The sequence below is a fragment of the Protopterus annectens genome, chromosome 10.part0, assembly GCF_019279795.1.
Source record: "Protopterus annectens isolate FY-2018-M chromosome 10.part0, PAN1.0, whole genome shotgun sequence".
Lineage (NCBI taxonomy): Eukaryota > Metazoa > Chordata > Ceratodontiformes > Protopteridae > Protopterus > Protopterus annectens.
The window spans coordinates 1581731420-1581756760 of NC_056744.1; the positions used below are offsets into that span (position 1 = coordinate 1581731420).

At 40.1% G+C, this 25341-nt stretch overlaps 1 protein-coding gene across 3 annotated transcripts in view; it reads left to right on the plus strand.

Annotated features, from left to right (window-relative positions):
• HSD3B7 (hydroxy-delta-5-steroid dehydrogenase, 3 beta- and steroid delta-isomerase 7) overlaps positions 1-25341 on the plus strand; it is a 562140-nt gene that overhangs the window by 344463 nt on the left and 192336 nt on the right. For all 3 annotated transcript variants that reach the window (XM_044086232.1, XM_044086231.1, XM_044086233.1), the window contains exon 3: positions 10641-10796. In XM_044086232.1, coding sequence (XP_043942167.1) covers positions 10641-10796 — 156 coding nt within the window. The remainder of the gene's footprint in view (positions 1-10640; positions 10797-25341) is intronic.

The following is a 25341-nucleotide window of genomic DNA, read 5'->3' on the forward strand; positions in this document are numbered from 1 at the left end:
AGTCTTCGGAATGTCCCACATTCCCTCTTCCTCTGCCCCTGCCTCTGCCCCTTCCTCTACCCCTGTTAGTTGGACCTTGCAGTAGCATAAGTGTCCCATCTTCACTCACCATAAAGGTTTGAGCTTGTTTCCTTTTCCTTTCTTCTAAATATTTCTCTGCATGTCTTGCATATTCCAGTAGGGGTTGCAGACATGCCGTCCTATGGTCTATCATATGTTTATGAATGAAGTTACTGATTGCAGTTTTACATCCTTTTAAAAAGGCATTTTTTAACTGTTGTTCATAAGGTGAATCATTTTTTTGATTGGGTGGTTTGCTTATTCCACTATGGTTATCAAAACACTGGGTAAGTCTGTGCAAGTAGTTGTCTACTTTTTCATCGTCTTCTTGTACACATCTATTGATACAGGTCCAGTCTGCCCTAGGCTTCCATTTTTCCATAATATGGTCTAGTAAATTCTTAACCTGCTTTTGGTGGGAGTCTGAATTGTAGGCAGGTGGTCTATCATCTTCCCTGGTTATGGGATCCCAGTCCCCACAGACCAGGTGCCAGTCGGGACCCAAAATTTGTCGAACTACTTGCTCCAGCTCTACGGCATTTAGCTTGTAACTTTCTATCATGCCTGCGATATCTTCACAAAACTTGGTCATGTCTAACCTAGGGTGTGGTATTCCTTCTACAGCTTTTCGAATGTCCTCCCTCGTCCAGGGTCGATAGACTAAAATGGTGGGACCCTGTCCGGACGTACCTGCTTGCGGATTCGCAACTTCTATGAGAGGATACTCTGTGGATGCCGAATTGACTTCGGTTTCCTTTTGTGTCCACTCTGATGTATCTATATCACGGTTCCGGAGTTTCAGGGTTTTACCTACTTGTTTTGTCAGTACTACGGGGGTTACTGTTTTATCCTGATTCTCCGTGTCATCTTCCTGATACTGGGGTGGACTAACCATGTCTTTAGGGACTTCTGGATACAAGGGTGGGGCTGTCGGTTTACGACAGACAATAGATGTTTCGTCATCTTCTTTGTGGACAAAAAATGCACCTTTTGCACTCGAGCCACTACTTCCCTTATTTAAAAATTGTTCCTTATATCTCTTATTAGCTTCTTCTAACCATTTCTGTGCTTGAGGAAATCCTACCTTTTTTTGTTTCTTAACCTTACCTCCTGTGTCCCTGCGCAGGTCTCTCACTAGATTTTGACATTCTGATTTATTCAAGGTACCACTAAACCCATAGTCTTTCTTCCATTTTTTTATATATTTCAAGTTTTTGGATGTAATTTAAACATATATTCCTCATCCTCAGTCCTTTTATTTAAGCAGCCCTTCCTAACACAACAACTGCTTCCTGTTCCCATTTTTCCTATTTAAAAGAAAAACTGTTTCCTTTTCCTGAGATCTCTACCGGTCTTTTGTAAAATTTTAAACAAAAGAAATTCCTTTATGACTAGTCCCTTTTAAATAAAAACTTTTACAAATAAGAAAGCTTACCTTACTGCGGATCTTCCGCCTCGTTAAATCACCGTCCCATGGATCGAATCTAAGAGTGACTGGCCTCTACTTACGACTTCTTCGCCGGAGGTCTTTCCGTTCAAGGGAGCCGAGATTCGTTCTCCCCTTCCTGTACAGGTTTTTCAGTCCCTCTTATGCGATTTGTACCGTGAAGAGGTGGCCCCATCGCTAGCCAGAAATGTGAAAAGATTTTTAATACTCTTAACATATACTGGAAGAATCACGCAGCAAAAAAGGTAGGCCAAAAAGAGTTTATTTTACATGCATGGAGACCTCCCACAAAAGTTCTTGGTTGTCAGCAGTCTAATTTCTACACACTTTACATGGGTTTTATACCCTCTTTTGTGCATACACAGCAGCTGGTTACTAGACAAGGAATTTCAGTCAAGGCTATAAATTCACTCACTGGAGCCTTAGATGGTAAAAAGTCAGACACAAGATAAGTTGGTGCCTACATCAAGGTAACATATATGCACTCCTCCTTGGTCAGAGGTCAGTCCCAAGATAGGCCTGTGCCTGGACCAAAGTAGCATCTGTGCATTCCTTTCTGGTCAGCAAATTCCTTACAAGAAAAACAACTCATTTTAGCTTATTTCTTTGCACGCAATGTAGTTTCACATTTTAACCCTTCCTATACAGGATACAAAGATGTTGAACACAAAGATTCTTACTACAGCCAGCGTGCCCGTTGTAAATCGAGATATACTAATGGAAAAAGGTCCAGTTGCCCGGACTTTTTTCCATTAGTATAACTCGGTTTTTTAAAACACTATCTCGCTATGTTAAAAGGGTTTAACATAGCGAGACAGCTTTAAAATAAGCAACGGAGATCTCCGTTGCTTATTTTAAAACTGTCTCATATGTTAAACCCATTTAACATAGCGAGAATGTTTAAAAACAACGGAGAAAGCAAGATCTCCATTGCTTTTTCTTAGTGTCTCGCTATGTTAAATGAATTTAACATAGCGAGACAGTTTTAAAATAAGCAACGGAGATGTCCGTTGCTTATTTTAAACTGTCGCTATGTTAAACTCATTTAACATAGCGAGACATAAAAGCAACGGAGATCTTGCTTTCTCCATTGCTTTTGCTCACAGCTCTGATGTACTGCGCAGCGCAGTACATCAGAACTGCCGCGATGCCAGACATCTGCGAAGGGCAGTAAACAGGCATTATACTATGCCATTATTTAAGAAAAGTAACAGTTTCTTTTCTTAAATAATGTCATGGTATAATAGCAATAACCCACTTCTGGGTGTGGGTAATGCTAAATTTATCCAACAAAGCGGCAGGTGCCCGTGGAACCCTTGCACGGCAAAAGCAAAATAAACAGTAACCAACAAAAAATGCTAAATTTACCCACGGTTGGCTTTGTTTGGTCCCTCGGGCGAACCGTGGGTAAATTTAGCATTACCCACACCCAGGCGTGGGTTATTGCTATAATAATTCTCTGTAGTGCATTGGGCTTTGTTTACTCCATATACTGCTACCATTTACAGAAAAAAAATGAAGGAGCATGAAGTGTTTTACAGTTTTAAAAGCTGCAAAACAATTAGTGCTGTCACACAGACAACAGACACAAGTAAATTAACCCTCTGAGTAACAGACTGCTACAAAAAACTGTTAAGGCACCTTGCACTGCCACACTTTTTGTTTCCTTTGTGTCTGATGGTGAAGTAAACTATGGTGACCGGCACTGGCTGCTGTTATGCTCTGGCATGAAACTAGAGTGTATCAGTACTGAAAAGTAGTTAAGAAAACTTTTTGACATCACAGAAGTGATAAACAAAGGTATCTTTTTCCTAAATTCAAAGTGTAATTGCAGTATTCCATGTACCACAATATATTTGTAACTGAACTCCAGCAACTTTAGGAAGTTGAGGATGGATTAAGAATTATGCCTTCTGAAGCTGACAGTAAAATGGGTATTCAGACTGGCTGAGTCTATTGGGTTTTTTGTGCCATTTCTGTTGGCATGTAGGTTTTCGAGTTTTACAATTATCTGCTTTCTGTACACAGCTAGACTTACATTAGATGGATACAGTTACTTCAATAATATTGTGGAAGCCTTGTGCCAGTTATTTCCCAGAGCTAAATATGAGATCAGGTGATGCCCTCAAAAGGGTTATGAAATTGAAATGAGTAACTCATAAAGTATTAAATCTCATAAAAGTGAAGCTTAGTGCTGTTTGCCAGGTGAACATCTTTATGCATCAAGGTATATATCTGTGGAAAATTCATACACTCAACGGGTGATTCAGCATGCCTAGAATTCAATTACCTTTGAAGAAGTACTTTAATTCTCAGGAAGCCCATGTCTTGTGAATTAATTTCCCTTTTTATATTTAAGTATTCAAAAGTTTTAAGTTTCCTTTTAATAGCCTTTTTGGCAGTTAAACCATGTAAAAAAGATCCAAAGCTTTTAAAAGGCCCCAAGCACTGCATCAGTTGTAAAGTAAAATGAACTTTTAGGGGAAGATCTCAAGTGTTAGAGGAGTAACATTTTAGTAGAAGGAAAAATGTATTGTTCCAGTTTAACCAGTCTGTTACTAGGCTGATTAGGCTAGCACAATTTCAAGCTGTTCAAGCAAAATTGTCTCTTTACTGGACCTGCAAAGTACATGTATTTTTAGATAAAGATGCCAGAATTCTGAAACAGTCTACATTTTACAAGCTGTCGAAGGCAAACAGCATTATAGGTTTGTGAATGGGAGACCGGATGAAAGCCTACCTTTTAATATCATTGACTTCTAATCCATTGTCCCAAGCCTTTCTCCTAATTTATTTCTCTCCTAATCCCAACAGATATATAATCTTGGAGGATTAGCAATGGTTGACAGGGGGACCAAAGTGGTTGCAATATATCGGTAAAAGGGCATTATCACTATGCATAGTGTGCAGTGCATTCCACAGGTTTGTGCATGCATGTTCTACCACATTGCACTTCCAACAGGAGTATTTGCTGGTGTTTGAGTTATACTTATATCACCTTTGTTGTCCCCCCCAGTTTCCAGTGTGCAGGAGCCAATGGAGTCGTGACAGCTCACTCCCCCAAGGGTAGACATTTGGCATGTGATCTTCTTTCCCCAGTCAGCTCTCCACAACCTTAATACTGCTTGAACCCAGGTCCCTGGCAACATGACAGATATCCTACTCATGAATCAGGGGGTGGCATGACAATCTAGTTATGACTGAAGATCTGAAAGCCAAGATCAGTGACTTGACAAATTAAATTACTGCTGAAGGTGTAGGTGACTAGTCAAGACTAAGAAATGCAAAACTAATTAAAGTTTCCTTGTTGCTTTACATCTTTAAGCAGTGTATGTGTTTATTTATTCATCTGTTAACCACGTCAATAGACTGGTCCAAGGGACCCTTTTCATGCACAATCCAAAACATATCCAAGCAGAAATTAACTAAATAAATGTTACAAAATGTTTTCAAGAAAGAATTCATAATGATATAGCTCAACAATAGTAACAATAACAATTACTATTTGAGTTTAGGAGCTTATTAATTCTACTGTACTTTGGTAAAAATCAACATCCAATCTGGGTCTAAGGCATAGAGGGATGCATCTCTGACGATGACACACATGTACAGGACACACGAAGAAGCTGGGCAGAGAGGAAGATGAATGGGGCTGGTTTCTCTCGCTGGGGGAAAGGTGAGGGATGTGTCACTGCTGTACAAATTTCACTACAGATCCCCGGTGGAGATTGAAGACCCAGTAAAAAAATATCTGCTTTTGAGTACATCACCAACAAAACAAAGTGACTTCAACATGATGTACTCAAAGCACGCTCACCCTTTAGGCAATTAACAGAGCATAGACAAGAAGAATTGGGAGGGATTAAGGGGGAAAACACCTCTGATGGCTGCCTGAATGTCATGCCAAAGATGTGTGCATGGTGCAAAATCTCATCATCAGGAATAGGAAGAGAGGGAAATGAAAAAGTGAACCAAAAAAATTCCAGGTGAAAAATAGATTTGAAGCACTGTTAAGGGTGTATGTCATACAGTTTCCCCTTTGCTTACTTTACAACACTTAAAGCCTCTGCATACATTTGTGTTAATGATGTCTATTGTTTACTGAAAATTAATTATAGTTGCCAAGGACTTACACGTGTGAAGGTTTGCTCTCATTATGAAAACAGGAACTGTAAAACAAAAGTGAAGAGAATGGTAATGACTAGCCGATAAAGCACGCAAGTACATGCACGCACATATGGTTGCAGTACATTAAACATTTGAGGAAACAACTTCTGTAACATTATTTATGATACATGTGCTTCTGCTTACTGATATTAGTTCTGATCATGCAGATTTTTAAGAGCAGAGCATCATACAGCAGGCCTGTAAGTACCCTGCTTATCCTGTGCTGTTGCGGCATTGACATCAACGTAACACCTACACAAAAGGTGCCATTTTCAGTCCATGTAGTGAGAAATTCTTGGTGAAACTTATAGCAAACCAGCATGGTAATGCTAATAGCTGTTACACTCTAAGCGTACCATAATGATGACCCAGAGATGACTGATCTCCACCACATTTCCTTGCTCCACCACATTCTCCTTGCAGTTATTTAAATTCTTATCCATGTTTAAAACAGGATGGTGTGGGGGCACCCATACTGCTGCTGGACCCACTCTCAGAATGGGGTAGTCATTCGATGTTTGAATATTGGCTGTTGATGATTGATACTACTGAGGTGACATCCTGACCCCATGTGTGAAAGTGGGAAAGGGGGTTGTGGATGGATGGATGGGTTTGAATACACTCATACAAATTTAATTGCTTTTTTGGGTTGAACACCTCTAGCAGTATTTGGAACATTTAAACAGAATACCAAGCAGTATTAGGACTAAACACAATCTTGGACAACTAGAACAAGACACCTTATAAACATGTTATTCCATGGCTTGTCATGCCTCAGAAATGGGCATCCAGTTTATAATATTTTGCAAATAATTGCCTATGTGTGTCCTCGATGCAGCTTTGTAAACACCATGAGCTTAACCAGTTTTAAAACAGGTAACATCAGAAGAGGCCACATCCATAGTGGAAGCATTGTAACAGAACCTTTATTATGTTTGTTGTTACGTTTGTTATAATTAATGCAGTATCATAAGCCAGCCCGCTGAGCTGAATTGGTTCAGTGACTTGTTGACCTTGTTATTTATTTCTTCAAAATGACAAACATTGATGTGTTTTCTTGATATAGTATACAGAGTTGCCTGACAGCATCTGATGTATGCAGCAACCACTCTGCTTTGTTTTCATACTCAGGGAAAAAAAGACTGGTGGCTGAACATTTGGATTTAATCCAATGATAGAGCCTATTTTGGAAAAAAAAAGATGTGCACGTCATGTCATTGTCAAACACTCTGCATCAGTTCTTTACACAGTAATACTTGTATCTTAGAGACCCGTCTAGATAGAGTCACAATCTAGACAGGGACATAATCAGTGTATTAAAAATAAAGAGGTAAAGTCTGCTTTCTTATCAAAACATCTAACTCCAAGGCAGGAAATACTGCACAACAGGGTAGTCTGTGTTGCAGATTTCCTTCTAGAAGTATATAAATGTAGGATCTGTATATATTAATGCTGTCAAGAGGTCACATAGTGAGGCTTGGTGAACTTCCACAGAAGAATAAGAGAATAGACAAGTGATACAAATAATGTAGCATTTTTGGATACGAACATGATTTTGGATGAATAGAATGCTTCTAGGACCAGAAGGAGAACCGTTTCCATTTTGAAGTGTAGTTTTCTTACACAAAGTCTCCTAAGCTCCTTTTACAAGAGAATCACCTCAGTAGATGATGATGATGATGATGAACTGGGGAAGAAGGGTCAAAGATGAGTTAGGGTACTGGGGACAAACTGAGGGAGTAAACAAAGAATGGGATTGGGTCAGGGATGCTGTGCTCAGAGTTATGAACAAGGTTTTGTGGTAGAAGGAAAAAGAGAAGAAGGCAAATGTGAGTACATAAGCAGATGAGGCTAACAATTAAGGCAAAACACAGAGCAAACAAGAGGTCTTTCCAGTTGATGCAAGTGCCTGGTAAAGTACATACCAAAAGTAGCATTGTACTCTATTATTGGCCTGGTGAGTGTGGAGTACAGGGAGGTTATAACCTCTTTTGTTCTGGAGGCAATGCCCTTACTTATGAGGGGGGGGTGACATAGAAGGCCTTTCTTACCAATGTGGAGGCATGGTGGTCAAAGGAAAGGTTTCTGTCAACCTGTGTGACAAATCTCTCACCATTGATTGCATGTTTAGGATGTTGTTATTAAGTGGTAATCTGCAGGGATGTTGCCCTTGCTGAAGGGGATGATAATGCATTTTTTGCATTGAGTTTTAGCCCATGACTTTGGCACTAGTCGTTTGTCTGTGTAAGTCCCTCTTGTAGGATGTTGACATCATTTGGAGACTTGATGACTGCACCCAGTATGCAATCATCAACAAACTTTGCCGTAGGCCTTTTGCTTTAGCCTGTACATCTGAGAAGTAGATTCCAAACAATAGGGGCCTCAGCATTGATTCCTGTGGAACATCATTGGTTACAGGTCTGCTGGTGGAGGCAGGGTCACCCATTTTGACTGCATGCGTTCTATTGGTGAGTCAACCCACCTGACAATATTTGGGTTCATTTTAGCTGGGTAAGTTTATCAATGATGCCTGAGTGGGGAATAGTGTCCAAGGCCTTGGCCAGGTCCAGGCAGGCCATATGCACAGATGTGCCTTCATCCAGGGCTTTGGTGATGCCTTGAAGAAGTTCACTACGTTCACGAGGCAGGACCTCCCTTTAATGAAGCCAAACTGGGCCTGGTTGAGCATTTGGAGGTCTTGTATATCTTTGTTGATAAGGTCCATGATTATTCTTTCCATAGCCTTGCAGATTAAGCTGGTCAGGCTTAGGGATCTATAGTTCCTCGGGTCAGTGGAGGTGCTGCCTGTATGTAATGGGAAGACAGTTACTGTTTTCCATTCATTCAGCAGGTACAAAACCAGTGCTTAGACCGTGTTTAAAAAGAGGACCCAAGGGGCAGCTAGTTCCTGTTGGCTTTAGTGAGAAGCACTTTTAGTCATTCTATGCCTATCCCATACAAGCTCAAGAATCTAAGTAAACTAACTTACACAGTTTGCAAAGTCTGTGTAAATGCCTATATCTGTACAATGTCATCCAAGCTGTAAAAAGAAAATTTTTGAACAAGGAAATCATTATAGATTTGGCATTATTTCTTGGTACTGTATGTAAAAATACAATTGCTGTTGTTGAATTCTGAAGGATAAAGACTGCTAATAGCTACAAGAGTATATATAGAATATGAACATCTATCCCCTCCTCCAACAGTTGCACCCATTCATTCACCATCGCTGAACAAGAGATGGTTGTAGTGTGGCCATCTAATAAGCAACTGTATGGGATTTTTTTTTTTTTTTGGCACTAACCCCACCTTACAGTGACTGATATGCATGCTTGCAGACATGGGGCCTGCCGTGCCTTCTCCTGTGAAGGTGTGCATTCCCTCCCACACATGCTTCATGAGGGCTGCCACATTGTCATGACTTGGTTGAGCCAAGTGCATTTTGCCGGCCCATACTCTGCATGCCATACATCTCTCTTTCTCTCCCCCCTTTCCAGTAAGTGTTGTGCTGGCATTACAACAAGCCAGATCTCAACAAACTCAACTCAGTCCCACCCTCCCTTGATAGCTTCCCCAGCTTTCAGGACACTGGTTTAATACACGTTGCGAATTCATAAATTAACCATGGTGCAATACTCTCATGTTCATAGTGCAATACTCAAATGTCTCTTTCTGTGCAAGGATCAATGCAATGTCTTAACCAAGTACCTGTGCAATACTAGTGGTCACTTCAAAAAGTGTTAAAATGTGTTTCTAATTATGTGAAGTATTAGTCTGTCTACCTGCATGTCCGTGATGTAATAGCCTGGTGCTATATGTGTAAATGTGTCTGAAAATAGTCTATATGTTTTCTGCACATTGAGTCCGGTGACACGGAATTTCTTTCAGTTTTTGCACTTGTGTGATATCTGAATGATGGAATTTCGTTTGGTTTTTGCACTTGTGTGATTTTTGAATGACAATAAAGTTTACTTTGAAGGGGTGACCACGGTGGTGCAGTGGTTAGCATTGCCGCCTCACAGCAAGAGATTCTCCAGTTCAATCCTTGGCTGGGGTGCCTTCTGTGTGGAGTCTGCATGTTCCCCTGTGGTACGTGGGTTTCCTCCAGGTTCTCCAGTTTCCTCCCACATCCCAAAGACATGCTGTAGGTGGATTGGACACTCTAAATTGTCCCTAGGCATGAGTGAGTGTATGTGGAAGGTTGGGCACCAGGCTGGCAACTCGACACTGTAAAACTCCACTGCCAGTCATGGGCAGATAGGTGATCCACTGTGGTGACCCCTAACTGGGAAATGCTGAAAGAAGAAGAAGAAAGTTTACTTTGACTTTGACTTTGATATCAAGTCATCATAGGCATGATCATGGTTTTATCCCTGTGCATCATGGAGTTGATAGAACTTGTTTACTTCTTAATATTAGCTTCCTTAACCACACAATGTACTGTAGACCACTAGCAAACTATAGCAAGAAGGCTCACTTGTATTATTTAAATCAAGATTTCCATTTCTATGCGGTGGATACTGCAGCTGATATAATTTACTTTCAGTCTAATACTGGGTGTTATAAAAGTAACTTGTTCACATTTTTTATTTGCTAAATAAATTAAATTGTAAGACCTTCATATGGGTAGGGAAATGGAATGCAACCACAGGAAATGGATTTAATGCAAACATAAGGAAAATATATTAAATAAATGGTCTGATGGCATCTCCATCTAAAGCAGTCACAGATGTTATGATTTTAACACAAAGGGTAGGATATAATTGAAATGTATTTGTACCTTTGCTTACTAAACTCACAAACAGTATGCAAAATGAAGGGACTGGTAGCAATCAGCCTTGTTGTGGGTACCTGTCACTGCACGTTATTAAACATGTGGAATGTGAGAGTGTAGACAAGTTCACAGAGACCATTCTTCTTGGCTTTTCACATCAGGTTAATTATTATCTCTGGTTTTACTTCTTAGATAAAGTGAAGGTGAAATTGATTCAAGGAGATATTACAAGTTTCCAGCAAGTGTCTGATGCAGCAGAGGGTGCTGATGTAGTTATTCACACTGCTAGCCTGGTCGATGTGTGGAACAGGGTCCCAGCCAGCAAAATTGAGGAGGTGAATGTTCAAGGTAAGTGGGCTCTTGCACCTAGCGGGACACACTGTAAATTAGCTATTCTTAGCTTAAATGCACAAAGAAGAGTAGCTCTTCATATCACTGCTAAAATTACTCATCCTGTTACTTCTGTTTCAAGTCTATGTGATATTCTAAGCTCATTGCTTTGAAACTCCTTACCACCACCTCCCCCAAGAAGAACAGTAGCAGATCTGCGGTACTACTGTGCAGCAAATGGAACTGCCTGCATTCTTTCTCCATGAGGTGGCTTACAGGAAATAATCAGTATTGGCAGGAAAGGAACTAGGAAATAGATGGAGAATTGCTCTCAGTGTTATAATGGGTGAAACAATCAATTTACTGATGTGCAGACTGAAGAGGAATCATTCATTGACAGATATGCTAGAAAAAAGAAAATCTGTTAAACATCACCTAGTTGTCTTAAAAATCTACAGATGCATCCAGCATCATCTCATGGCAAATGTTCTGGAGAGGAAAGGAGTATGTACAAAAAAGCAAGCTTTATAGTAATCTGAGTAGGGAACAAATATGTTATATAGAAATATCTGCCATACAACACACCAGTCAGTATGCCATACAACACACCAGTCAGTGTGCCATACAACAAACCAGTCAGTGTGCCATACAACAAACTAGTCAGTGTGCCATACAATACACCAGCCAGTGTGAAATACAACATACCAGTCAGTGTGCCTTAAATACACCGGTCAGTGTGCCATACAACACACCAGTCAGTGTGCCATACAACACACCAGTCAGTGTGCCATACAACAAACTAGTCAGTGTGCCATACAATACACCAGCCAGTGTGAAATACAACATACCAGTCAGTGTGCCATACAATACACCAGTCAGTGTGCCATACAACAAACCAGTCAGTGTGTCATACTATACACCAGTCAGTATGCCATACAACAAACCAGTCAGTGTGCCATACAACAAACTAGTCAGTGTGCCATACAATACACCAGCCAGTGTGAAATACAACAAACCAGTCAGTGTGCCATACAGTACACCAGCCAGTGTGAAATACAACATACCAGTCAGTGTGCCATACAATACACCAGTAAGTGTGCCATACAACATACCAGTCAGTGTGCCATACAACACACCAGTCAGTGTGTCATACTATACACCAGTCAGTATGCCATACAACAAACCAGTGTGCCATACAACACACCAGTCAGTGTGCCATACAACACACCAGTGAGTGTGCCATACAACACACCCGTCAGTGTGCCATACAATACACCAGTGTGTGTCATACAATTCACCAGTCAGTGTGCCATACAATAAAACAGTCAGTCTGCCATACAATACACCAGTCAGTGTGCCATACAACACACCAGTCAGTGTACCATACAAAGCAATCCATGCGCCATACAAGAAAGCAGTAAAGCTTTCACTGTCCTCATACTTTCTGTCATACACAGTTGCTCTCAACACTCCTGTGAGGACATATAACCAAGCCTAGACAGAGCAAGGAGATAATACAAGGTATCCATATTATATCAGGAAAGGGAACGGTGCTATTATTTGGACATTGACTATTATCTGACATCACACTGAGAGATATTAGTGCATTCTTCCCTGCTGGCATCATATATGCATGTTTGTAAAGACAGTTTTAAATACCCCCCATGCCTGCTGATTATTTGGATATTAGCTGCAACTCTGCCTGTTTTAACCCCTGTGAGGCAAGAGCTGATCAAAGCAGCCATCATGGGGATGTTTTGATGCTTTTTCTAACATCCTCTCAGTGTACCATGTAAGTTTAATTGGTAGGAGTAAGACATGAGTGCAGTGTAGGGGTTGCCACCCACTTCCTCAAGTAATCTAGCTCCTCTGGCAGTCCTTCCATCTCTCTTTGAGCAGAAATCTCTTCTAGGTCACTGGATTCCACCAGAAGTTCATTAGTGGGAGATGTCCTCAAACATGCCTGTCAATGTCTTCCTCCTTTGCAGAGGTGAATAGGCCATGAAACTTTGCTACTCTCTCTCCCAGCTGGTTCTTCCAGTGCCTTGGCCCTTACCCAAAACTTGGTTGACTGAACCACAGTCAGGACTCCATCCTAAGTTCCATGGAGGTAGCTTTTTCTGTAGAATACCTTCCTGAAAGACAGTTTTCACAGCTGGATGCAATGTGCCTGGTGAGGTCTTACTAGTTATTTGTCCAGAACATCACCATTTTGTCTTACACTCATCGGGTACTCTTCATTGTGTATTCCAGCAGCTTTTTACTATTACTCCAAGAAATGTCCAGGTACAGGCTAAAACAAAAAGAAAAACTCATCAGCTGATGATGCTCAGTAAATGCATGCTTTGTCTTCCAGTGTGGGTCACATAAAATATTACAACCAACAGCCTAGTAAGGTAATGGCATGATGTTTTTGGCTTCATACACTATTGTTGGCCAGCTGCTTGTGACAACTGTTTATTGTTTTCTGTTTCAGTGTTGGGTGGCAAGTTTATGTTTCACAGTTAACTACACACTGCTGTTATCCCCTGGCATTGCAGATCATAACTGAAAATAGCCCAGGATGCAGGTCAGGGGAAACTTTGTGGGAAACTTACCTGCTTTGTTTAAGATCACATTAGAATTTCATGAAATGCTTGACAATCACAATATGCCATTGAGAAGCCACCGTTGTGCTGTAGTACCAGTGGCAGCTGGTGACTTCAAATTAAAGGAGGGCTGCAGGAGACAGCTGAATGGGTGGGGCCAATGGGAAGGGGTGTGGCCAACTAGAAAGGGATGGAGCTATGCTGAAAACCACAACAATTGGAACTTTAATTAAATACGCTGCCCTGGTTGCCAAACAGTTATTACGAGAGTCCAGTCAAGACAAAATGAAGTGTAGAAGAAAAAAAATATTTCAATGCATTGGCTGCATGACAACTTACTTAATATCCAGATGGAAACACAGGTTGTGAGGCATGAAAAAATAAATTACTTTTTAAATACATTATTGGAATGCCAGTCAAAATCAAGTATAAAAAAACAAGCAGCACTCAACTCAAGCCACTACTCTTTGCGCTGCAGTTCTAATTATAATTTATATTCAGCTTTATAAAATTACCAAGTAACATGCTGAAAGTAGCAATCTCTGTGATACCCCCACTTGTAAAAATGTTTCTTATCCAAAAAAGACCTGCTGCCTGACACAACTATCTACTTGTTTCATGGGGAAGACATGATCAATGTAAACAATGAATACCAAACAAGAAACAGGCTCAAGATCATTGCTTAAAGGATTACTGTACATGTTATGGACCACACACATGATAGATTGGCATTCTGTTTAGTTTATGGGTAAAGCCTGCAAAGATGACTGCAAGTCTCCAACAAAAGATGACTGCAAGTCTCCAACAAATGTAATGAGCTTCTGAAAATACTGTAATCCTGTCCTTTATTACAAATACTGTCATATGCATTTAAATACCCAAGGCTTATACATTATCTAGTTATGTAAATATTCTCTGCTTGGCAACAACGAAAAGGATTTCAGTGCTGGTAATTCTTTAACAGTATGCTTATTAAATCTTACTTGCATCTTACAATCTCCGACAAGCTTACCTGATGGTCATTAAATAATTGCTACTTAAACAGAGCAACAGGGCACTGTGACAGCATGCATTTTCTGAATAATAAGAAGCATAAATCAACAGTATAATAATATGACAGAAAACCAGAACATTCTACAAAATCAAGGACAGATGAAAAGCCACTGCCATACTTGTGGTCTACCTTGGATGGGGGAATACTCTGCACACTTACACTACATAACTGCTCCTTGCCTTCCTTGGACACATCCAGAGCCACTACAATGGGGAGTGGGGTGCAACAAGTATGCCACAATTTGAAATGTCTCTGGCTGATGGTGATGGCTCTGACACTCATACCTCTCAACTTCAGAGCAAGAAATCTGGACAAAGCCATACATAGAACTAGAAGTGGGACACAGGCCCAAAAATAACGACAATTTTTAAATATTGCTCTTATAAACTTAGATAATAGAACAGTAGTAGGTCTTGCATTAGTACAAATTTTCTGAAGGGTATGAAATCTGAAACTCAAATGTCTGCCATTATTTTCTAACTTCAATCTTTAATGACTTGCCACTAATTTGCCAGAAAAACACAATTTTATGAAAAACAGACCAAAAATGTGATGCAAAAATATAAAATTGCTACACAATACAGCTGGGAACCTGTCAAAAAAGGGACACCTTTTTAATATTAACACTGTTAACTTGAGCAGCTAACAAAATAAGAGCATCTACATGCATTTCTGAAATAAAAGTAATCTATAACTCTGATCATTACAGTTATATATAATTGTAAACCCTCCACGTTTTCTTCCAAAATTGCCATTTTGAGGAGGGATTATTAGGGGAGAGCAATATTTTGAGCCAAAATTGGGACAGTTGAGAGGTTTGGATATTCCTAAGTCTGCAAAGCGATTTGCATGTACCTCTCAACCTCTTAATGCAGGAAATCTGGACAAGGCCAAATATATTGGGGGAACCTACAAACACTACTAAAAATTGGAGTTGATAGAATAACAGGTCTTGCTTTAGCATGCATTTTTCTGAATGTTATGACATCTGAAACTCAATGTCTGTCATTTAGTGACTTAATTCCTAAATTATTTGCTACCACAAATTTTATGAGGAACAAACCAAAAATAAGAAGCAAATATCTATTCATTCTGCAAAAATATGGACAACTGAGAGGTATAGTTCAACTGGGGCTGTCTGAGTTTGCTACCCTTCCCCTGGTCGAATTGAGCCTCCCCCTGCAGCCATTCCAATTTCCCGTTCCTTGGTTATTTTGCCCCATTTACCATAAACACTGTAATGTGCATACTGCTTTACTTCTGCGATGATTTTGCATTTTATAGCACAAACCCTAATAGATATCTGTTAAACAAAGCAATGCAATCTCACAATGAAAATAGACTTAGCATTAAAACTTCTCTGCCTTTGAAACTCACATGCATTGAAACAGCATTGAAACCCACATTCAAAGAAAATACATTTTGCCAGTGGCAGATAAAGATTAACTTTGGGCTGTTTTCAAAATCGTAGGCTCCTTGAACATGAAACATACACATGCTCTTTGATACACCTTCCTGATTGTATTACATTATATTCCTTGTACAATACAGTACAGTTGTTATAGGGCATTTTAAATTTATTGTTTTGAGTATTTTTCTAGTAAACAATGAAACAAAATGCATGCACCAATGACAAAACTGCCCAATTCAGAACATTTCCATCATAAAAAGTCTACTCATCCTTCGACAGTCCACCAGTATCAGTAAATATGCATAATCTCTGAAGTAGTAAAATCCACATTAAAGAAATCTGTAACTAATAAAGAGGTTGCTGCTAGCAAACAACTTTATATGTCAGTGTTTCATCTACAAATAAAGTCCCTGTTGCCCTTGAAGAATAAATTGCCTATGTTGCATGCATTAAAAAAATGATAAGCTAGTAATATTGCAGTAGGGAATGGATGGCCAAATGATAACAGGTTCATAGTTACTAGGTATCTTTGCCAAAAAGGGCTGCAGCATCCACCCTTTACAACACAGTACAGTATCAGCAATGCATCTATCTACTGTGGGAGTAGAACCCACAGCCTTCTGCATCAAAAGCAAGTACACTACCTGTTGTGCTATTAACAATGCAAGCAAACTTAGCATAAGCAGCACTAAACTTTTGTTCCCCTGCAGCACTTTGCTCCTTGTAAAATCTACTCGACACTGAGCTGTATCGCTGAACTTTGCAGCACAAGAAATCTGGAAAAAGCCAAAATTTATTGCGGGGGGGGGGGGGCAAAAGCCCAAAAAACAGGGGCACATTTTAAACATTGTTTGTATAATGTTGGAAAGTTGCTAGAATAAAATGCTGTGTTACCACCATACATTTCACTGCTACGTCTTGAACCCAGGGGACCCTGTGCAAAACAGTCAGAAAAACATACCAATATGCCAAATCAGCTGTTTTGTGAAACAGAGGAAGACTGAAACTTAAATGGCCACCATTTAGTGAATTCATTTCTCAACATAGCTGTCAACCTCTTAGCAAAAAGCACCTGAAAAAGCCAATAATGTGGGAATACAGCTGCCAAACATATTCAGTGAATTCTGTTCTCACCATAGCTCTCAACCTCTTAGCAAAAAACATGTGGACAAAGCCAGTAATGGGGGGAATACAGCCCCAAAACATTCAGTGAATTCAGTTCTCACCATAGCTCTCAACCTTAGCACAAAATACCTGGACGAGGCCAATAATGGGGGAATACAGTCCCAAAAATATGGGCAAATTTCAAATATCCATGTTATAAACTTAGACAAGTTCTAGAATAAAAGGTTTTGTGTTACCATGTACTTTCTGAAGAATATGAAGTCTGAAATTCAAATGCCTGTTATTTTTTAAAATTTGTTAACCAGGAAACTAGTCTGACTTGGAACAAAACAAAGCCAATTTTTAGCAGAGCAGGGAGACACATCTTTGTAAGAGATGGGAGGACATTCAGACTATACACAGATAGCACCTCAGCCAAGAATCAAACCAGAGAACCTGTAGCTGTTAGGCAACAATGCTACCAGTGCACCACTGCACTACAGACCTTTGCAAGGAAAAATGAATATACAGAAACCACAGATTTTATGAGGAACAGAGCAAATATGAGGCAAAAATCTACAATTTTTTTGCAAATAGTGGTGGGTAGGGAATTCAGGTCCTTGCCACCTGCATCCAAGGTACAGGGTTCAAGCCTGAGTATCTCTACCCACCACTATGTGTTATCACTAGTATATAGCAACTGGGGCATTTTACACCCACCCACACCCTACCTGTAAATGTGTCCAGACCTGGAATCCCCACTTCCCAATACTTAAACTCCAAACCCGTGCTCGAATCCATGAAGCAGCAAAACTCCAAACCCGCACTCGAATCCAACGCTTCCCTGCAAGAACGTAAACTCATCTCACCTCTCCCCTGATTGGTCCTGTCTGTGGATGAAGCAGTCCCGAGATTCCTGGGCATCTGCGGGGCAGAAAATGCCTTCCCTGTATCCGGACTGCTGACTCAGACAGTCTGAGTTTGCACAGATTCCTGGGCATCTGCGGGGCAGTCTGAGTGTGTCCGCATATGCGTGGAAGTTCCGGGACTCATAGAAATAAATTTTTTTGTTTTTTTAATTTTATGTTTCATTTTTGTTCCCCTTTTGTTTCTAGGTGGGAGGGCTGCAGTCCTGCAGTCCTACAGCACAAGCCGCCCCTGTGTAGTACAGCCTATACGGTTACCATGGTGATGCAAAAGAAGAAGGTAATAATGCTCTCTCCTGCCTTAATTATGCTAGGATTTGTTGGCAGGACAAATAACTAGCAGATACAAAAGTATAAAAGAACACTAGGTGCTGCGGTAGTGTTGTCGCCTCACAGTAAGACGTTGTTCTCTTCGATTCTCAGCTAGAGCATCTTCTGTGTGGAGACATGCGTGAATGGGCGTACCTTCGTTGAAGGTTGTGCATCAGAGCTGTCAATTCGGCACATAAAAATCTACTGCCAATCATTAGAGGACCGGAGTTCCGCTGTGGTGATCCCTAACCAGGAAAAGCTGAAAGACACAACATTGAAGAAAAGTTTCCTAAAATTTATTTGCTCAGAATAAGAATGCTGTTGGGAAATTCTGCACTTCATCTGCTGTTTTATGATTAATTCTGCATACACTTGGAGTATTCACGTTTTAAAAAGCTCACTTGTGTGGCATTTTCACATCCTCTTGGCAGTGTCTGTATTTGTCTCTCATTCACCGGCGAAAGTAAACTCCTAATTCTCAGAGGCTTTAGGTCTTTTCCTATCGAATCAGCAACTCACCAATCTACCATGTGGCACAGTGCCAGACAGAGGATTTCTACTAGACAGGGCTGTCTTTGTTCTCTGCTGTAAAAAGAACAGTGGTGGACTGAAAAACAAATACGTGTTTAAAGTGTTAATACACACACACACACACACACACACACACACACACACACACACACACACACACATGCACACTCACATACCAACTAAAGTAACAGGTGTCAGAAAAATAAATACCAACTATCTACAGTACCGTAACAAACACTTACCTAGCTCTAAGCCAGCCGTGCCCAATAAAAGAGGATGGATTTTTTTCTGATCTGTAATAACCATCCACTCTGAATATCTATGCCCTAGTATCTTTTTCAATGGTGAACTTGCCCCCACAATAACACTCTCTGATGCCAGTATACCTGAATCACAAGGGCATTATCTACAAATATGAGCATATCTCTTTTTAAAATTTGACATCTCCATGGCTTATTTGGCCATTTGAATAAAAGCACAACCACTAATGAGCTTGATAGTTTAGGAGTTATCTGACATTGAAGTAGTATATATATATATATATATATATATATATATATATATATATATATATATATATATACATATATATATAAATGGATTTAGGTCTGTTGAATGAAACTTCAGCAGTCCGAATCCACTATCACGAACACATTCACTGAAAAAGCGCTTTCGCTAAAGTGTGTTAAAAACAAAAAACATTAAATCTACTTTTACGCAGGGGGGGCAAGCCCCCCAGCACTCCCCATGTGGGGGGCTGTGCTCCCCACACCCCCTACTTTAATATTCTCACTCTGAGATTGCACTACAGTGGGGAAAAGGGAATTTTCCCTTATCCGCACCATAGTACGACCGGCACAACAGGCATTCTTACACGAAAATGTTGTTTCGGTGAAAAGCATTTTCGTGTAAGTATGCCTGCCCATTAGCGATTCGGTGAAAAGTGCGTTTGTGCAAGAGTCCTAGACCCATACATATATATATATATCATATATATATGCTAGTCAGCACCTGTAACAGTCAGTCATGTATGTTTTTTTAAGTATCATCCACCCAGTTTTTATATGGATTTTGTGGTATACAAATTGACTGGCCTGTGATCAACACCTTACACCCTGTTACAGAGTTTGTGACATAGGAATATGTGGCCCATTATTTTCAACTCCAGTTTATACGTGAAAGTACAAGTCAAACAAATGTATGTGATGAACAAATTTAGCTCTAAATAATGTGGCTGGCTGGGAACAATGCACTAACATCTCTCTTTTTACAGAAAGTTTGTATTATTACTGGAAAAAAGCTTCTGAAGCACGTGAGATGTATTTTCCCCTGCTAAATATTTCAATGACTGCAACTAATCTAACAGGAAAAAAGGAAACTTCAGGCAAAACAATGGGAAAATTGACAGAGGGAATTTTTTGAGGTCACACAAAAGTGCATAGAATGATTTCCTCCCATTGACTTGTATTTTCATTTCTATTGCTTCAATATTCTCATAGTGCTGCCATACCTCTCAACCTCTTACAGCAAGAAATCTAGACAAAGCCACAAAGGCCCAAAAATAGGGACATTTTTTAAATATTGTTCTTACAAACATTGAAAGTTGCTAAAATAGCAGGTTTTGCATTAGCTTGAATTTTCTGAAGGGTATTAAGTCTGAAACTCTAATGTCTGTCAGTATTTTCTAACTTCAGCCTTCAATGATTTGCCACTAATTTGCTACAAAACCACAATTTTATGAAAAATGTTTAAAAATATGAGACAAAAATCTGGACATTCTGCAAAAATCTGTACAGTTGAGAGGTATGATTGCTGCATATGTGAATTAATGTGCACTCATCTTCTTATTGTGATAAACCTGTATAGGATATGTACAGGTACTGTAAAGGTAAACTGAGAGGAGAAGGTCACTGTTTTAATATCAAGACTCTATCATGGCAAAGTGACAATGCAAAGGTGTAAAGCTGGCAACCTTAGAAATCCACTGAGGAAACAGTTTCATTTGAATCTGTCTGGACAGTTTTGCGTGTGTGTGTGTGTGTGTGTGTGTGTGTGTGTGTGTGTGTGTGTGTGTGTGTGTGTGTTTGAGGGGAAGTAGGTTGGAACTTCCAGTAAGGAAAATGCGTACATAAATAATGTAGTTATAATAAACAGCACCACATTATTAAAAGGCCAGAATAAATAAGTAGGACTGTTCATGGCTGTGATAATACATGTAATAGTGTAAAGATGATTTCATGCTACAATGGTACTCTGCTACACCAGAGAAATTGGAAGTTGTACTGTTAACAGCTAAGTTTGGTCCTTTAAGGACACCATAGACAAAGTAGTGCCACATGTACCTAAACCAAATATGATCTGCAAAGTATATATCTTTCAAACGTTATATGAATTATTTGAGATCCACGTTTGTCATCATGATAGAGATTTAAATTTCCATTTTCTCTAACTATGTGAAGAGGCAACAGCCCAGCTCAGAACAAATACAGCCATAAAGCACATATATTATAGGCAATCATAGGCCATTAACTAATTAGTATAAAACTTTTGTAGTACGTCTGACTATAATGTTTCCTTCCCAAATGTTGCATTGTTTGGCCAGTTTCTCCTAGAGTATGTTCTTAGCACATTTTTGTTTATTTACTTTTTTCTGCACACAACTCTCCTGTGCATGAAATTGTTCATTTTCTGTTTTTGCACTAGGTCAGTTCAGCCCTTTTTGACTTGGCAGATGGGGACCCAGTGGGGTCAGTGCTTGTTGTTTATATCTGAAATGAAATCTGGAGACACTGCAGTGATCTGAACCTTGTAAAATGTGCAAACGATTCCACTCTGCTGTACATTTCTGACATTACAGCTGGTGTGCAGATGCTGTACAGAGGACTCCAACATATTTCAACAAGCCAGAAGCTCGACTGGCATAACATTCTTTATTAGGCAACAGAAAAATAGAATACTGTTCTGTAAAAAAAGTGCCGCCAAGATTTATCCAGTGTCCTCTAAATCCTATAGTTGATGAGTTTTCTTATCACAGGACAATAGCCAGAGCAATGAGAAATGAAAGCACTCAGTTTTAATTTTTTATTTTACAATTTTGTAGAAAATAGATTAAAAAAACTCGCCTCCAGAACACCATCCTCGTTCTCCTTATCATCATCATCATCATCATCAGTCCCCTTTTTTCCCATTTTTACATGGGATCAAAGGAGAGCAGAGCTGGATTATGGTAAAATGGGGTCCTAAACACAGTAATGGGCAGGGACCCCAGCCATACCAGTATCCCATTACTTAGCTGTCTCTCACAATTACCGTAAAACACTGTTGAAACCTGTCAAACCTGTCAGTGAGAGTACTATTTTATTTTTTACTTTTACATAGATCACAGAGATTTGGATTTTAATTTAAAACTTTCATTTCAAGTTTTACAGCAAAAACATTAACTGCCACTTACATAGCATATAGTGTTCTGTCATGTATTAATCAGCTTGGTCAGCATATAAGGATGAAGCTTGGACTCATCCCTGGCAAAATAGGTTTGATTAGTAGCTCAGGCATCTGCTTGAGCCAGCATGGGTAGAATGGGCAAGTCCTTCCTGTGGGGAGAAGACAAACTGAGGACATCCAATGCCATAATCCCTCAAAAGAGGGACATCAATTCAGTGATAGCCCTGACACCGGTATTTGGCAAACAGACCTCATATGAGTTAGCCTTCATTGCAGGTGCATGGAAGGGAGCACTTGCACAGGGAAGGATTAGCAGTGCAGTCTGAAGTGCCTACCTATGCGGTACTATGTATTCGACACAGCTGAAGTGCCTACCTGCCTGTGCAGTAATGTGTACTTGACACAGCTGAAGTGTCTGCTTGCCTGTGCAGTACTGTGTACTTGACATAGCTGAACTGCCTGCCTACCTGCCTGTGCAGTACCGTGCACTCGATAAAGCTGAACTGCTTGCCTGCCTGTGCAGTACTGTGTACTCGACAAAGTTGAAGTGCCTGCCTATGCAGTACTGTGTACTCAACACAGCTGAAGTGCCTGCCTGCCTGTGCAGTACTGTGTACTTGACACAGCTGAACTGCCTGCCTACCTGCCTGTGCAGTACTGTGCACTTGACAAAGCTGAACTGCCTATAAAGTGCTGTGTACTCGGCACTGCTGAAGTGCCTGCCTGCCTGTGCAGTACTGTGTACTAGACACAGCTGAAGTGCCCACCTATGCAGTACTGTGTACTCGACAAAGTCGAAGTGCCTGCCTGCCTATGCAGTACTGTGCACTCAACACAGCTGAAGTGTCTGCCTGCCTGTGCAATATTGTGTACTTGACACAGCTGAACTGCCTGCCTATCTGCCTGTGCAGTACTGTGCACTCAACAAAGTTGAAGTGCCTGCCTGCCTGCCTGTGCAGTACTGTGTACTCTACACAGCTGAAGTGACTGCCTGCTTGCCTGCATGCTCAAATAGCTGTATGGGAGTGGGAATAGACCTGACAGCATTCATGAAGAGGATGGTTGCATGCAGTATGGGTCTGTACTGCTGCCATTAGTACACATAGACAAACAGCATTGTTCAAAAATGTTACTGACCTGAATTGTTCTTATTGCACTCTCCTTCATGCAATTACCCATTTACGTCACATCTGAGCTTCATGTTCTGTGGCAAACATCACAGTCCACCCATGTTATGGTCTTGTGTTGGCCTGTTGCACGCTGCAACCCAATGATGTCTGGGAGACCAGTTAGGATACTGCTGTGCTCCAAGATTAGTGACAGTTTTATATAGGGAAATGGTTCATAGATTCATAGGTTCATAGGTGTGTACTAGGCTAATGGCCCTGGAGCCTTTACAAGCCTAACCCATAGAAGTGCCCTGACATTGTGCCGCCCAACGTTAGTTCCCAGTGCCTCTATCAAGTAGAGCCACTGGAGTGACCCTCGGGGTGAACTTTCTATTTGCCATCCACACATCAAGATTTCTCTTGAAGAGGGCCAGTGAGGTGCTTTGCTTGACATGTATGGGAAGTCTATTCCAGAGCATGGGCAGTCTCTGAGTTATGAACCTGTCCCTCCAGCACGTTCTGTTGATTGCGGTAATGAGGTTGAAGTCTCTGGACCATGTGGTGAGGAGGGATTGGGATTTCTTTAGATGTAGCATTTCTAGCAGAGCTGGGCCAGACATGGCTTTGTAAGTCAAGCAGAGATCGCCTCTTAGTAGATGATATGAGACAGAGAATAGCTGGAGTTTTTTGAGTCTGTCTGTGTAAGACATGTGTTTAAGGCCTAGGATCCCCTTTGTGAGGTAAAATATTTAACTGATCTCTGTGCAATATGTGTGTGTATCTGTGTGTTTGTATATAAACACATGCATATTTCTATATGTGCTGTGAACCACATCGGCCAAGCACACTTTATCGAAAGTGCTCTTCACTGAAAAAGCACTTTCACTAAAGTCTGTTAAAAAAACTATAAAACAACAACAAAAAAAAAAGAAACAAAAACACAGTACTCACATTTACGCCCTGCGCCCCTCACACCCCCCTACTTTAATATTCTCACTCTGAGATTGCACTACAGTGGGGAAAAGGGAATATTCCCTTATCCCCACTGTGCTACGATCTCAACAACAGGCATCTCCCCACACTTTCATCCTTATTTAAGCACACTTATGTGAAAGTGCATTTTCAGTAAAAAGCCCCTTCACAAAAGTGTACTCGGCCATTTCACGTTCAGTGTGAAGCGACTGCGTTCGATAAACAATCTGGATCCCATATATATATATATATATATATATATATATATATATATATATATATTTATATATATATATATATATATATATATTTATATATATATATATATATATATATATATATATATATATACATACAGTATATATATACATACAGTATATATATACATACAGTATATATATATATATATATATATATATATATATATATATTTATATATATATATATATATATATATGTCTACATACAATATATATATATATATATATATATATATATATATATACACATATCATAGCTTCCTAGGTTTTTGCTAAAGTTACAGCCAAAAGCGACCATCAAGAAGCTCAGCCACATCACCTAGTACTGGTGGGAAACTAGCAGCGCCCCCCCTATTAAGTAGACTTTCTCCACATATTCCAGGTGAAAATATGCAATCACCCATCTAGTAATCCAGACTAATTTTAAAGGTTGCTAGGGAATTACTGTGCTTACCAGGTAAGTACAGCCTATTCCAGAAAAGGATTATATGTTGGGTTAGGTGTCTGTCATGCCATCTGGTCTTGTTGATGTGATGGTATAAGTTTAGGGCTCTAGAACAGGTGTTTGCTTTACTACTTGTTCTGTTTTGGTGAAGGAGTTCAAAGAGCGCTGGTTCATTCATAGCATGGAAAGCTAAGCAGAGCTCATCCCTCTGGAGTCAGTTTGGCACTAGTAAAGTGACAGAGCCTTTAGACTATCAGAGTAACTAAGGGTACTAAGACCCGAGATGTTTTTAGTAAGGAAATGTTGAAGTCTCTCAGGCTGCTTTAGGTGCTTGGTGAGATGCATGCCGAGGGAGCACTAGGTTTAGTGATGGGCCTGATAAAGGAAGAATAAAATGGGACTATAGC